Below are 14129 nucleotides of genomic sequence, written 5' to 3' on the forward strand. Positions count from 1 at the left end.
CTACTAATTCTATGAGATTTTATGTGGAAGTCACATCATTGTCTATTCTGTCTGGTCGTATCATGATAGTCAACAACACGACGTTTAGAACTTCTGAAGAGCACGTTCGTACAAATCCAAGACATGTCGAGCCGACGGAATCGCTACCGCGTTGATGACTTCCTCTAAGTGTCACATGTTCAATGTGAACCTTCTTCGTGCTGAGAATTCTATATTGTACCAGATTATAATATTGAATAAAGCCATTAATAATAATAATACTCAGTATTTATGTGTTCAGCTTCGACAGTCTTGTGATCTAGTACCAATACACTTACACTTCTGTGAACAGCGTTATAGCAACTGCCTGAGTATGCAGGGCATTTTCTTCTTTCTGACAAGAGTACAGAAGCACATCCCACGGATCAGATATTTCCTGTCCAGCTTGGGTTCAAAGGGTTTCAGTTATTCCGGACACCGGCCAGTAGTATCTCTTCATACCCATAGCTACTTTATTAGTCCTTCAAGTCTTCCACGTTGTCCGGATATTCTACATACCTATGTTAATTTTCGCTTTGATTTTACGACGGTAATTCTATCTCATGACTTCCGAAGAATCCTTGCTTTCACCATGAAGCGCCACAGTTCTCCTGAATGAAGATCCTTCAACTCCCACGTCACCGTTTAAATTGTTCAAAATGTTTATTCTGGAGGAAGGTTATTTCCTATGAGATTTAGATATTACCCCCGTCCAATCCCTCTCCTTTACTCGGGTTGTTGACTGACAATAACCCTAGGGGAGTTACAGTCGACATTGGAGATAATAGTACTACGACAAAAACGTGCGGAAAAATAGAAACAATTTCAAACAGTGTGAGATGGATGATCCTGTAAACGAACAGGAAATTAGATATGCCGCAACATCAATGAAAATCCAGATATATTGGTTAACTTCGTCAACAAATATACCTTAACGAGTCAGTCAAGTGTTGATATCCCCTACAGTTGAAACTATCTAAAGTAGCATTCCGAAACTTGATGAATCAGAATACCTCCTCAGATTACATCACTTAATAAGAAGATAAGGTATAGGAATTATCCAAGACTCCCGTAAGCGACGTTCACCAACAATGTTAACTTGAAAAATGTTCTGCTGGTTAGTCGCCTACAGAAATCAAAAGGAGATTTACGTATACTGTATAATATACCATGTTCCGAGCCTAAGCTCATCAACAACATCTTGAAGGAATCACATGAGACGTACTGTCGTGGAAGAAATATCATTGTACAGGTTGTTACGATAAACACGGACCCTGACTATGAAGACTATGATATTCCGGAGCAAAACGTCCCAAAGCAGTCCTTGAAGCTAAACAACATATGGGCTCAACAGATAGTGTGATTAGCCAAGAAGGACTGGGATTCCAGACCTTGGCTAATGAAGATAACCTTTCCATCTTTCTCAAGGGCGGCTACCACTCTCAAAGCATTTCGCCGGTTACAAACAGGGATCCACATTCACAAAGATGGGCCACAGGATGTAAGGATTAAGAACAAAAGCGAGGTAAAACTGATCATTCCACTTGTGGACTTTCCAGAACAAAGCGTATAGTGGACAGGAACTCGGATAACGTTGTGTAGTTTGGTTGCCTGTCCATTCACATAAGTCGGAGTCAAACAAGCAGGACGAGAAGGCCCCTGAGTTTCAAATGGAAGGCATGGACTGCCTATATATGAATGCTGAGAGCTTACCAAACAAAATGAATGAATTAAGTGAACATCTGAAACAAGGGTGTTGTCGTAGCATTATTTATATCATCATCATGATTTATATCATCATAGAGTCAACATCACATCATCATGTGTTATCTGAGTTATTAGTTTTCACTGGCGATGTAGAACTTTTGAAAAGTTTACAACTAACATGATAAGCTGACACTTCAGGAGGATCTGACGTGATTTTAAAGTTGTGCGGATAGCAATTAATTTACTGTCCACACTTCAAAGTGTAAAGTGATCTGTCTAAAACATGTTTCACACTACGCACACAACTTGGGTAACTTCTCAATAGAGGTACACCAAGTTGAAAAAAAGATCTAGGAGTGTTTGCACCTTATAATCCGAAGTTTTATGCTAAATGCGACAAAATGCCTTTACAGCGGGCTTTGAGCAGGGCATCTGGAGGCACACTTTTATCCAGGTTGACGATAGAACTTTCTACTTAACGTTCAGGTCTTATTCGACCACATTTGTTTTATGGAAATATAATATTTCCTTGCTCAATTTATAAGTATGAGAATACACTAGGACGTATCCAAAGGTGGAGCACGAGACCATTTTCAGGGACTTGAATTCAAACCTTGTGAAGTGCTCCTCAAATCAATGAATTTTTATCCATTAGAGTATAGGCGTGTCAGTGGTGAGAAAATGACTTATACCATCCTAAACATTCCTGAAAACCTGCATTTGTACTCGCATGAGCCCAGCTCCAACAAAAAAGTAAAGAATAAACTCAGAAGAGGCACAGCATTAAACTATGGACCTTAGGTTCACCGTTTACTCTTTGAGAGTAGTCAAATCTTAGAATTTGCTGAAGGGATTAAGTGGTTCAAGAGACTTCCTAGGAGTCCTTCGAAATGAAACTTGATATATTCTGAAGGACTAAGGACAGTATTTTACTATAATTTACCAACATCTCTCTTTTTATCAATAAACTAACCTAGGTTCCTATGTGGAGGCACCCGTGATACAATAGGCTTCTTTTCCGTCCACAACAATTTTTACTGTTTGATGTTTTACTTGTTTCATAAACATAGATATTCGTATGGAGAAATAAGTGCTCAACTGCCACAAGAAACACTAGTGCCTGGAATAAAATCTCACAGTTTTCCATTCATAACTATTTAAGGCTTAGACACGAGAGCACAGAACGTATTGGGAATTGAATTGATGAGCAATCCGCAATTGCTTGCGTTACCTTGACAGAGGGATATCTATACATTATGGCTAAATACAATAAGGATGAGCGTTGGTAAAAGGAAGTTCACACAGCACATCATACCCAACCCCCAACCCTTTAAACTCAAAGATGGTTCATCAGTGGGAAATAATGAGCTCGCTGAACAGATGGTTTGAACTTATGCTATTAATAAACTGGTTTATTTTAGTGGTGTTCATCTATTTCTATGCCGATTGACTACGAGGAATATGTTACAAAAAATAAGGCACTCATTGTTAATGACCCATACCGGGAAACAGTACTTTTTCCTCAAGACGATTTGAAGGTGATTTTTTATCATCATTTATAATTATTTTACGTTACTTGGAGTTAAATTTTTGACACAAAGCTGTATACCTATTCCAAAGTAGACAATTGTCTTTGTGTATTCTCCACAATTTCAAACCTGGAATATTTTTTATAAGGTTGAATGGAATTGGTGTTCACTTGTGTAACATGTATGTGTTAAACTTTTTTTTCGCTCTTCAATGCGAAATCTTAATTATTTTCAAACCAGTGAAGCAATGCATGGTAAATTTTTAATGTGTCTCAAATCCTTTGACAAGAACCAGGAAGTACTAATTTCTTTGGGGTCTGTGTTTTATGTGTTTAAGTTTATGAAGTTCGATATTTTTCTCGGCACTCAGCACCTTTTGATAGCTATCAAAATCTCCTCACAGTATCCCTAAAAATGTAGGTGTTTATAATTTAGCTTTAGAAGTAATCCTGTATGTGTGGGTTCTTTTCATATGGCTTTATGTATTAGTGTAGATCATGCTCGTATTCCTCATTTGTTGTCTGTCCAACCAAACAAATTAAGTTTGTAGGCAAACTGGTGTATCAGTCATAATATCTCATCAGATGTGTGTATATTGATCCACTCATGTATTTCAGGTGGTCAAAATTCCTCATATTCATCGAACGTTGAGCAGTGTTGTTCCCGAAGCTGCACTTTAAACGTGATTTATTTACTTCAAATTCATTGGCACGCCATGCAGTATCATTTTTTGCTACAACTGAATGGACCTATATTCAACAAATATCTTCCATTTATCGCGGAAATTTTCTCGCGCTTCCGTTCAAGAAGTAAGGTCTTCCGTTTTGAATTTTCGTATTGTATTGTGTGTGTAAGATCAATGTATAGTTCATTTTAGTCGTTAGCATCTTTATCAACTCTTGTGTTTAGTTTATACAGTAGTAATAAAGCACTTTCGTAAATGAGGGATTTCTCACTGTTATCTGAAAATATTTGACAGTGGATCTAAAACTATATTCATGTAAAACTTACTAACTTACGTTGTACACTCTGCTAAAAGAAGTCAGTTCAGTTAATTACAAATGAATTACTCAATTTTATTGGGAAAATGTTCCAGTTGTTTGTTTATAAAGATTCCCTGATTAAGATATGTCTTTGTGTGATATCTTACTTATGTAGTCAAGTGGTTTATGGATCGGAATAATATAAAATTATTTATGATTAATTACTTGAGCCTTTGTTATTCTGGCTGAAGGTTGTAATTGTAGGTGGGAATTCGCCTGAGCTATCGGTTGTGCGAAAAAAAGCACGAACACAGTTGGTGGATTTTATTATTAGTTATGTTAAAAACCATATTCTGACCTGTCAAATTCATCTGGTCCTGTGATTAATTTTACGACCGTTAAAGTCAAGATTGCGACTTACAGGCCTTAAGATAAAAGTATGGTTTGTAAATCAACTGAGTAATTCTGAAGTTAGGTGCAGGGGTACTGAGTAAACATAGCCAATCGGTTGGTGAGGTAGTGAAGTTTCATCCTTCGACGTGATCGTGTTTTGCACTCAGAACAAGCTTTAACGTTCTCTTTCGTTAGATTTGAGGTGTCTTATTCAATCTTTTTATCTATGATAAAACATTTCTAACATTTGGTAGTCAATCATTTGAAAATGTTCTCTAATATATTTAATGCAATTAAATTTTGATGAACACTTCCTTGTCATACAATCGAACTGTTTTGATTACAGTGATATTGATGAGTTAGGCGGAACATTATCCCAATATTGGTTCTCAATTGATCAGTCATTCTCCAATAAAGACAGTCCCAATCATATTTTAGATTCCAATCATCTATCAACTAACACTGGCTCAAAAATAAGATCAGCTACAGGATTTCAAGTTCGTAGTCGTCGGTCAGCTACAAGTGGCCTAATAAGAACTGGTCAAAGTGTTTCCGAAACAGCTACTTCTAGTTCAGATAACCGGTTTGCAGGAAATTTTCAACCTAGAGATAATTTAAAATTAGAGAGAATCAACTCAGACACCAGTTTAACAAAACGTGGCAGTAAATCAAAGGATCTAGGACAGACTGATGAAGAATCAATCAATGATATCACTACGAATTTGAGTTTTAGTGGGAAACAGTTTGAAAATGTAAAGTTTTCAGTAAGCGTATTATTTGACTTCTCACAAAACTATCTATCAATCTTTTTAAAATTATTCCGTATCGTTGTTATCTATGCTGAGTGTACTTCAGAATGTACTTTTGATTATCAACACTGCGTTGCATTTTTGAACGAATTATCTAATAAATTGTTTAGTTCAAAATGAGTGGTCAAAGTCGTTGTACTCGTATTTTATCTTTCTCATATCTGTCAGTAAGTCATTTACAATTATCCCCCAAAAATTTATAGTTTAGATAAAATAAATTTGCTGTTATCTAGTCATAGATTCATGTACTAGACTTAGCCGCAATACTACTGAGTTATATCGAATTTTTTGACTATTCTTGTTTTTAAGATTGTGTATCCACCATATGGCGGCGTAATTCGGTTGCTCAAAAATTCAACTTTTAAGTAGAGATTTATAAAATTCAATGTACTGCTCTTATAGTGATCGAAGTAGCCTAGCAATGTTGTTATATCATAAGCTCATAGATGATAATGTATACTACCTTGGAAATATAACATTTGTAGTTCAGTTACTTCAGCCCCCAAATGTCCTGGTACGGCCGAGAGTGGGGAGAGTCTGCTCTCCCTCTCGAAATACTCTTACATGGCCATGCGTAATATAGCATCTGCCAGGGAAGTCCTACTCACTGTCTTCTCGTGGCGGGGGTGTTGTTTACGAAAGTGAGAGGACGAAAAGCGAATGTCCGGCGCCTTAACCGGGTTGGTGGGTATGAAGGATCCACCTAGGGGAGTTGGGAAACCCTGATTCCAAACCAATGGTGTACATGGGCTGGCTCCAGTATCCTGAAGGCATAAATGGCGTATGAATCAATTGTTTGTCACCGGCTACCATGTGACTGCATCTCCTCACGATGCTCCACTGCCTTGTGAATCAGATCTTTAGGTCAAGGACTCCGGGTGTGGCCACCTAAGAAAACCACTTGTTTTGGTCTGGGCACCTGGGCAGTATCACAGCCCTCACACAAATCAAATGAGATTTGTGCGGCGCATATATATCTGGTGTTTCCTTGCCCCCAAATGCCCTGGTACGGCCGAGAGTGGGGAGAGTCTGCTCTCCCTCTCGAAATATTTATGTTTAAATAAATAAATAAAATACTTTACTTTTTTTTTTACTTACGCCTGTTACTCCCAATGGAGCATAGGCCGCCGACCAGCTTTCTCCAACCCACTCTGTCCTGGGCCTTCTTTTCTAGTTCTTTCCAGTTCTTGTTCATTCTTCTCATGTCTGTCTCTATTTCTCGGCGTAATGTGTTCTTTGGTCTTCCTCTTCTCCTTCGACCTTCAGGATTCCATGTGAGGGCTTGTCTTGTGACACAATTGGGTGATTTTCTCAAAGTGTGCCCAATCCACTTCCAGCGCTTCTTCCTGATTTCTTCCTCCGCTGGAATCTGGTTTGTTGTCTCCCACAGTAACTTGTTGCTGATAGTGTCTGGCCATCGGATCCGAAGTATCTTGCGTAGACAGCTGTTAATAAACACTTGTATCTTCTGGATAATGGCTTTCGTAGTTCTCCACGTCTCTGCCCCATACAGAAGAACTGTCTTGACATTTGTATTGAAAATTCTAACCTTGGTGTTGGTTGACAATTGTTTTGAGCTCCAGATGTTTTTCAGCTGTAGGTATGCTGCTCTTGCTTTGCCGATCCGCGCCCTCACATCTGCATCTGATCCACCGTGTTCATCAATGATGCTGCCCAGATATGTAAAGATTTCCACATCCTCCAAAGCTTCTCCGTCAAGTGTAATTGGATTGGTGCATATTGTATTGTATCGGAGAGTCTTGCTTTTCCCTTTGTTTATATTGAGACCTACTGCTGCTGAGGCTGCTGCTACACTGGTCGTTTTCTCCTGCATTTGTTGTTGCGTTTGTGATAGAAGAGCCAGATCATCCGCGAAGTCTAGATCGTCAAGTTGCATCCTGCCTGTCCACTGAATCCCGTGCTTTCCTCCAGTCGTTGACGTCTTCATGATCCAGTCTATTACCAGGAGAAAGAGAAAGGGTGAGAGTAGGCAACCTTGCCTTACACCAGTCTTTACTTCAAACGAGTCGGTGAGTTGTCCTCCGTGGACGATTTGGCAGTTTAGTCCATCATAGGAGTTCCGTATGATATTGACTATTTTCTCAGGCACGCCGTAGTGTCGAAGAAGCCTCCATAGTGTTGTCCTGTCCACGCTATCAAATGCCTTCTCGTAGTCGATGAAGTTGATGTAGAGTGATGAATTCCATTCGATTGATTGTTCCACAATGATACGTAGAGTTGCGATTTGATCTGTGCACGATCTATCCTTACGAAATCCAGCTTGTTGATCTCGAAGTTGGGCGTCTACGGAATCCTTCATCCTGTTTAACAATACTCTGTTGAAGACTTTCCCTGGTATTGAGAGGAGAGTGATGCCCCTGTAGTTGTCGCACTTGCTAAGATCACCTTTCTTTGGTACTTTGATCAGAAGTCCTTTTTTCCAGTCTGTTGGTACTTGTTCTTCGTTCCAAATCTTACTGAAGAGGATGTGTAGTATCTTGGCAGTTGCTGCTACATTTGCTTTCAGTGCCTCTGCCGGGATGTTGTCTGGTCCCGCTGCTTTGCCACTCTTGATTTGTCTAATGGCCATGCTGATCTCTCCAATTGTTGGTGGGCCAACATCGATTGGGAGGTCTGTGGGTGCTGCTTCGATGTTGGGTGGGTTCAGTGGAGCTGGTCGATTCAAGAGTTCTTTGAAGTGTTCTACCCACCTGTTTCGTTGCTCTTCAATGTCGGTGATTACTTTGCCTTCCTTGCTTTTCACTGGTCTTTCTGACTTACGGTAATTTCCAGCAAGTTTCTTTGTTGTATCATACAGTTGTCTTATGTTTCCCTCTCTTGCAGCCTTTTCCGCTGTCATCGCTAAATCTTCCACATATTTACGTTTGTCGGTCCTGATGCTCCTCTTCACTTGCTTGTTTGCCTCTGTGTATTCGGCTTGTGCCTTGGCTTTTTCTGCTCTTGTTCGGCTGATATTGATTGCTACCTTCTTGTTCCTCCTTGCTTCAATTTTATCCAGTGTACCAACAGTGATCCATTCCTTGTGATGGTGCTTCTTTTGGCCCAGAACCTCCTGACATGTTGAAACGATTGCCTCCTTGATACCTTTCCAGCTGCTCTCTATGGTGGTTCCCTCTCCATTGAGTAGGTCATGAAAGGCCTCGAACCTGTTGCTGAGGGCTATGTTAAATTCGTTGAGTTTGTCAGCATCTCGAAGAAAGGCCGTGTTAAACTTTTGTGATGTTGTCCGCGCCATTGTCCAGTGCTTCTTGAGTTTTAGTTTCATCTTGGCGACCAGCAAATGGTGATCGGATGCTATATCAGCTCCTCTTCTGGTTCTCACATCCTCCATCGTCCTCCTGAACTTTTTGTTGATGCAGACATGGTCGATTTGATTTTGTGTAGTGTGATCCGGTGAAATCCAAGTGGCTTTGTGTATGTTTTTGTGTGGGAATATGGTGCCACCTATGACCAGTTTATTGAAGGCACATAGGTTTGCAAATCTCTCACCGTTTTCGTTCCTTCCTCCCAGTCCATGTTGTCCCATGACGTCTTCGTATCCAGTGTTGTCCTTTCCAACTTTGGCATTGAAATCTCCCATTAGAATGGTCAGGTCCTTGGTTGGGCACTTCTCGAAGATTGACTGCAGCCTATCGTAGAATTGGTTTTTAGCGTCTTCATCGTAGTCGTTGGTCGGCGCATAGCATTGGATGATGTTCATTGTAATGCCCTCTCTCTTTGTTTTGAAGGAGGCTTTGATGATCCTCGGTCCATGAGATTCCCATCCTATAAGTGCATTTTGTGCTTTTCTAGACAGCATCAGTGCCACTCCTTGTGTATGTGGGGCATTTTCTTCTTCATGACCGGAGTATAACAGAAGTTCCCCTGAAGACAGTCGTTGTTGTCCAACCTGCGTCCAATGTGTTTCACTGATTCCAAGCACTTCCAGGTTGTATTTCCTCATTTCCGCAGAAATTTGGAAGACTCTGCCGGTCTCCCACATTGTCCGGACATTCCATGTACCTATAAAAATTGTCGCTCTGGTTGTAAGAAGGTGCATCGGCCTCATGACTTCCTAAGGAACTCGGCTTTCATCATGAGACGTCATTTTTCCTTCTACTCCCAGGGCAGAGTTTGAATGGTTTGAATGATTTTTTCTGGTTAGCGTTTTTTTAGCGAGTTGATTTTCTACGGGATGGGGTCGCTAACCCCATGCCCAACCCTCCTCCTTTACCCGGGCTTGGGACCGGCAGTAGCCCCTGGAGGAGCTACAGGCGGAGTTAAATAAATAAAATAATGTACCAATATTTATGTGTTTAAATAATAATCCGTTGTACTTACATAACTAATTGCTTTAAGTTATTTGTAATTCAGAAACTTGTAAGTGGTAGTCAGTCGGTCAGTCAGCTACAACGTAGGACCAGGCACAGTTATGCATCGGCCCAAGTTGCCATACCTCATTAGCACAACAAGATGAACACTGAATTCATAGTAGTTAATTTAGTGGTGGTAATATGTAAAAGAAAGGTTGTATATAAGGATATAGTATAGGTAGGAAGTTATGAAGCAATTTTAATCTCAAGGTTTAAGGGGAGATAAGGAGTGTATACACCTACGCCATTGTGATCGATTCTGAGCAATTTCACCTAGAGTCTCCAACCATTGATTACGATAGTCACACGGACCCCAACCAAGTTGTCTGCATCTACCAACATGGCTCAGACCAGAAGTTGGTGACTTCAAGCACTGATACCCTGTTTTGGTTTGGCCGCTCCTAACTTTCTTCCAATCATCCCCTACACTAGTCAGCATAGCGAGTCGTGGTAATCGGTGTCCAGGCATACGTAACACGTGGCGCAACCATCTCATTCGATGAAGATTCATGACCTCATCAACTGATTTACCATCATTCCCTAATACCCTGTGTCTAACCTGACTATTACTTACCTGGTGATGCCAGCAGATGCGGGCAATATTTCTAAGGCATCTGTGGTCAAATACTTGTAACTTCCGAGTATTTTCTAATCTTAATGGCCACGTTTCACAGCCTTAAAGTGGAACAGAGCGAAGTACTGTGCAGTATACTTGTCCCTTAATTGATAGACAAATATATCGTCTTCGCTATAGGTGACATTAGTTGACAAAAGCCAAACGAGCTTTTTGAATCCGTGCTGAGATTTCGTCAGACACCAACCCATTAAGGCTGATCAGACTTCCAAGATAAGTGAAGTTGTCGACGCGTTCGACTACTTCACTCCCTATCCTTAGTCCAGGTGTTGACGCACACCAGTCCTGGAGCAACAATTTGCATTTAGATGGGGAGAAACGCATTTGTAAATGGTAACCCATTTCACGACTTGTAATCCAAATAATTAAATTATCTTAAATGACTCGTGAAAAACACACTTGTTCTATAAAATAATGAGAGCGATGCGGGATGTTTATGGCTTCTTGTTTGATCCCACTAACATAGTTATGGTTACAACAGTCATACTTTGGCAAGAAAACTAAGACTAAAGGTCCATAGAGGTTGTGTGGGACAGTCAAAATAGACCATTTTGTAATTAGTTTTGGTATTATTTGCATTTTTCATCACTTCTTACAATTTATACAATTACCATTATCGCCTGTAAAAGTGTCGTTTAAAAAAACTTAACCTTTGATCTTCCGTTCCGGTTTGTGAACACACACAACATGACCCATTGATCATCGCCCACAAATACTCTGCTGCACACATGGGCTGTGTCTAGTTTCTGGACAGATCAATCTGTCCATTCATTTTAAACCACATTTTGACCTTGGCGTATTTATTCTGACTATTTATAGATGAGCGTATGTGTTGATTGCTTATCCCATTCATCATGTCTGTAACTTGTTTTTGATCTGACTATAAATATTGAGTAACGCTTGATTAAATGGAGTTGGCTCACATACCTTCTCCACCGTGCGTCGTTTTGCTTCGCTCTCTTTTCTGTGCTTACTTCGTTCAGTTTCTTTCATTGTCTGTTCTGATCAACGATTGTGTGGAATATATGTATCCAAACTCCATTCTCGTATTTGACCAATTTAATTCCGTTACTCATTAACGCAATTTAAATCGATGAAATATACGAGGATTGGCGACATGTATATCTTGACAGCAAGCAGCAAACAACCTACTTGGAGTCAGATTATGGACCACTAAATTGGTGAGCCCACCAACAAAAAACCTAACGTAGCAAACTGCGTCGATGAAGAACCTTCTGCACTCCATACTTTCGACGGAAAAACTCAGTAAAGCCAGCTTAATCAATAAACAACTCAGTTTTCGATCGTACGATCAAATCGAAGAGAGATCACCGCACCACTAAAGTGGCAAGCCTGACTAGATGCACCCTGAAAATCTTTACAGACGGTGAACCTCTCGAACTCTATGCATCTGATAAACGAACTAAGTGGTCGACTTAGTCGACGAGCAACTCAAGCGACTCAATCTTTAATCCAACGCACTCAGCGAAGCCAGTAAAGCAGCAACATGGACATCCTCAAATCATATTATCTTATTGACATTTTATCCTTGTATCAACTGTGCCCATCGACCTATTTGGCGGATCGTTACATTATGATTACAATAATTATCATAGTCTCATTACCACATCAATGTCACATCATTGCTGTTCGTTAATATTAAATTATGACATTTACATAATTATATCACTCACTCATCAAATCACAATTATATGAACAATCCATTTAAGTTATATTTTTGACTCGTCAACTGGATATACATGCACCCTAGAGTTGATGTTCACTCTGGGATTCGAATTTATTACCGTTCCTTCCAAACACCACCGCGTTATCCACTTAGCTACTGAGTCCTGATAGCCACTAGCTTATGTAATGGGTACATCCAGTTGATGAGTCAAAAATATAACGAAACATTAATAGGAAAATTCAAACAAACAATGTCAAATGAATAGTCCAATAAGTTTTGAATGTAATAACTTAAATGGATAATATGATTTGAGCATATCGATGTTGCTGCTTTACTGGCTTCGCTGAGTGCGTCGTTTGAGTTGCTCATCGACTAAGTTAGCCACTTAGTTCGTTTATCGAATGCATAAAGTTTGAGAGGTTCACCGTCTGTGTAGATTTGCAGGATGCATCTAGTCAGGCTTACCACTTTAGTTGTGCGATGATCTCTCTTCGAAAACTGTGTTGTTTATTGATTAAGCTGTCTTGTCAAACCCATACATTATTGTTTTTTTGTCTTCTATATGTATTTTATGCATAGATATTCATTTTCATCTTTATTATTCACAGTCCATCTATTTAGAATGTCAACTTATGTTATGTAATCGTGAGAAATATCAAGATTATATACGTATTCTAGAAGCATTCCTATCTTCTGGTGTAGATAAAAATGTTAATCAAACAAAATTATTATTTAAAAATAATGAAACAAAATATTATTGTTTAAGACAAATACAAATTGAAGAATTATCTGAAAGTGATCGACAAAAAACGTCGTTTGAAACTACTGGGAGAATTCGAAATCTGTCCGTTGGTCTACATGTTATAGCACCTTGTGATTGGCGTGCATCCAAAGTGTATTCATCATCTTATGAAAATGAAAATATTATATATTTAGGTAAATTTATTATTATTATTATTAAACCTCAATAGCTTAGTCGAAAACGTGTCGGTGTTTGAAGTGGAAGGTGGTGGCTTACAGTTTCAGCGCCCCCAAATGCCCTGGTATGGCCGAGAGTGGGGAGAGTCTGCTCTCCCTCACGAAATACTATCACATGGCCATGTGTAATATAGCTTCTGCCAGGGAAGTCCTACTCACTGCCTTCTCGTGGCGGGGGTGTTGTTTACGAAAGTGAGAGGACGAAAAGCGAATGTCCGGCGCTTTAACCGGGTTGGTGGACACGGAAAGTTCACCTAGGGGAGTTGGGAAACCCTGATTCCAAACCAATGGTGTACATGGGCTGGCTCCAGTATCCTGAAGGCATAAATGGCGTATGAACCAATTGTTGGTCACCGGCTACCATGAGACTGCATCTCCTCAGGATGCTCCATCGCCTTGTGAATCAGACCTTTAGGTCGAAGGCTCCGGGTGTGGCCCCCTAAGAAAACTACTTGCTTCAGTTTGGGCACCTGAGCAATATCACAGCCCCCACACAAATCTCATTTGGTTTGTGAGGCGCATATATATCTGGTACCCCTTTGTACCAATATTTATGTTTATGAATAATAATAATAAATAGAGTTAGCATTAGTTCGAAATTATATCCAGTCAAAGACTTCCAAATAGGATGAAATATGCGTTCTAAATTCCACTGTTGACCATTATCCAACTTTAGCAAATACTTTTGATCACATGACAACATCGAGGTAGTTGACTCTGGATAGCCATAGTTCTACTGTTTTAGGATTTGTGTTAGTAATGTCATCTTGCTGTGCTAAGGTGATATGGGACTTTGAATTAATGTACTTACTTGCCGATTTCCACATTGCTTATTACTGACTAGTGCGGATAGGGACTGACCAATTCGTCTTTAACATCAACAACGGAATAGTACAAATTATTAGCGGATTGTTTCTTTGTCAGCAGAAAATCTATTGATATATATTCACTAGCAAAGATTGGTAATTAATACTTCACTAAGTTCTATGTGTTTTGTGAGTCTGAAAGAATACTATGT

The 14129-nt window shown here is 39.7% G+C and overlaps 1 protein-coding gene across 1 annotated transcript in view; it reads left to right on the forward strand.

Moving 5' to 3' along the window:
• Window positions 1-12765: 12765 nt before the first annotated feature.
• Smp_176770 (dock-9, putative) overlaps window positions 12766-14129 on the forward strand; it is a gene marked incomplete at its 5' end in the record, with an annotated part of 121428 nt that continues 120064 nt past the window's right edge. Inside the window, one exon of the mRNA XM_018791786.1 lies at window positions 12766-13069. Coding sequence (XP_018645106.1) covers window positions 12766-13069 — 304 coding nt within the window. The remainder of the gene's footprint in view (window positions 13070-14129) is intronic.

Source organism: Schistosoma mansoni, assembly GCF_000237925.1.
Source record: "Schistosoma mansoni, WGS project CABG00000000 data, chromosome 1 unplaced supercontig 0076, strain Puerto Rico, whole genome shotgun sequence".
NCBI classification, from domain to species: domain Eukaryota; kingdom Metazoa; phylum Platyhelminthes; class Trematoda; order Strigeidida; family Schistosomatidae; genus Schistosoma; species Schistosoma mansoni.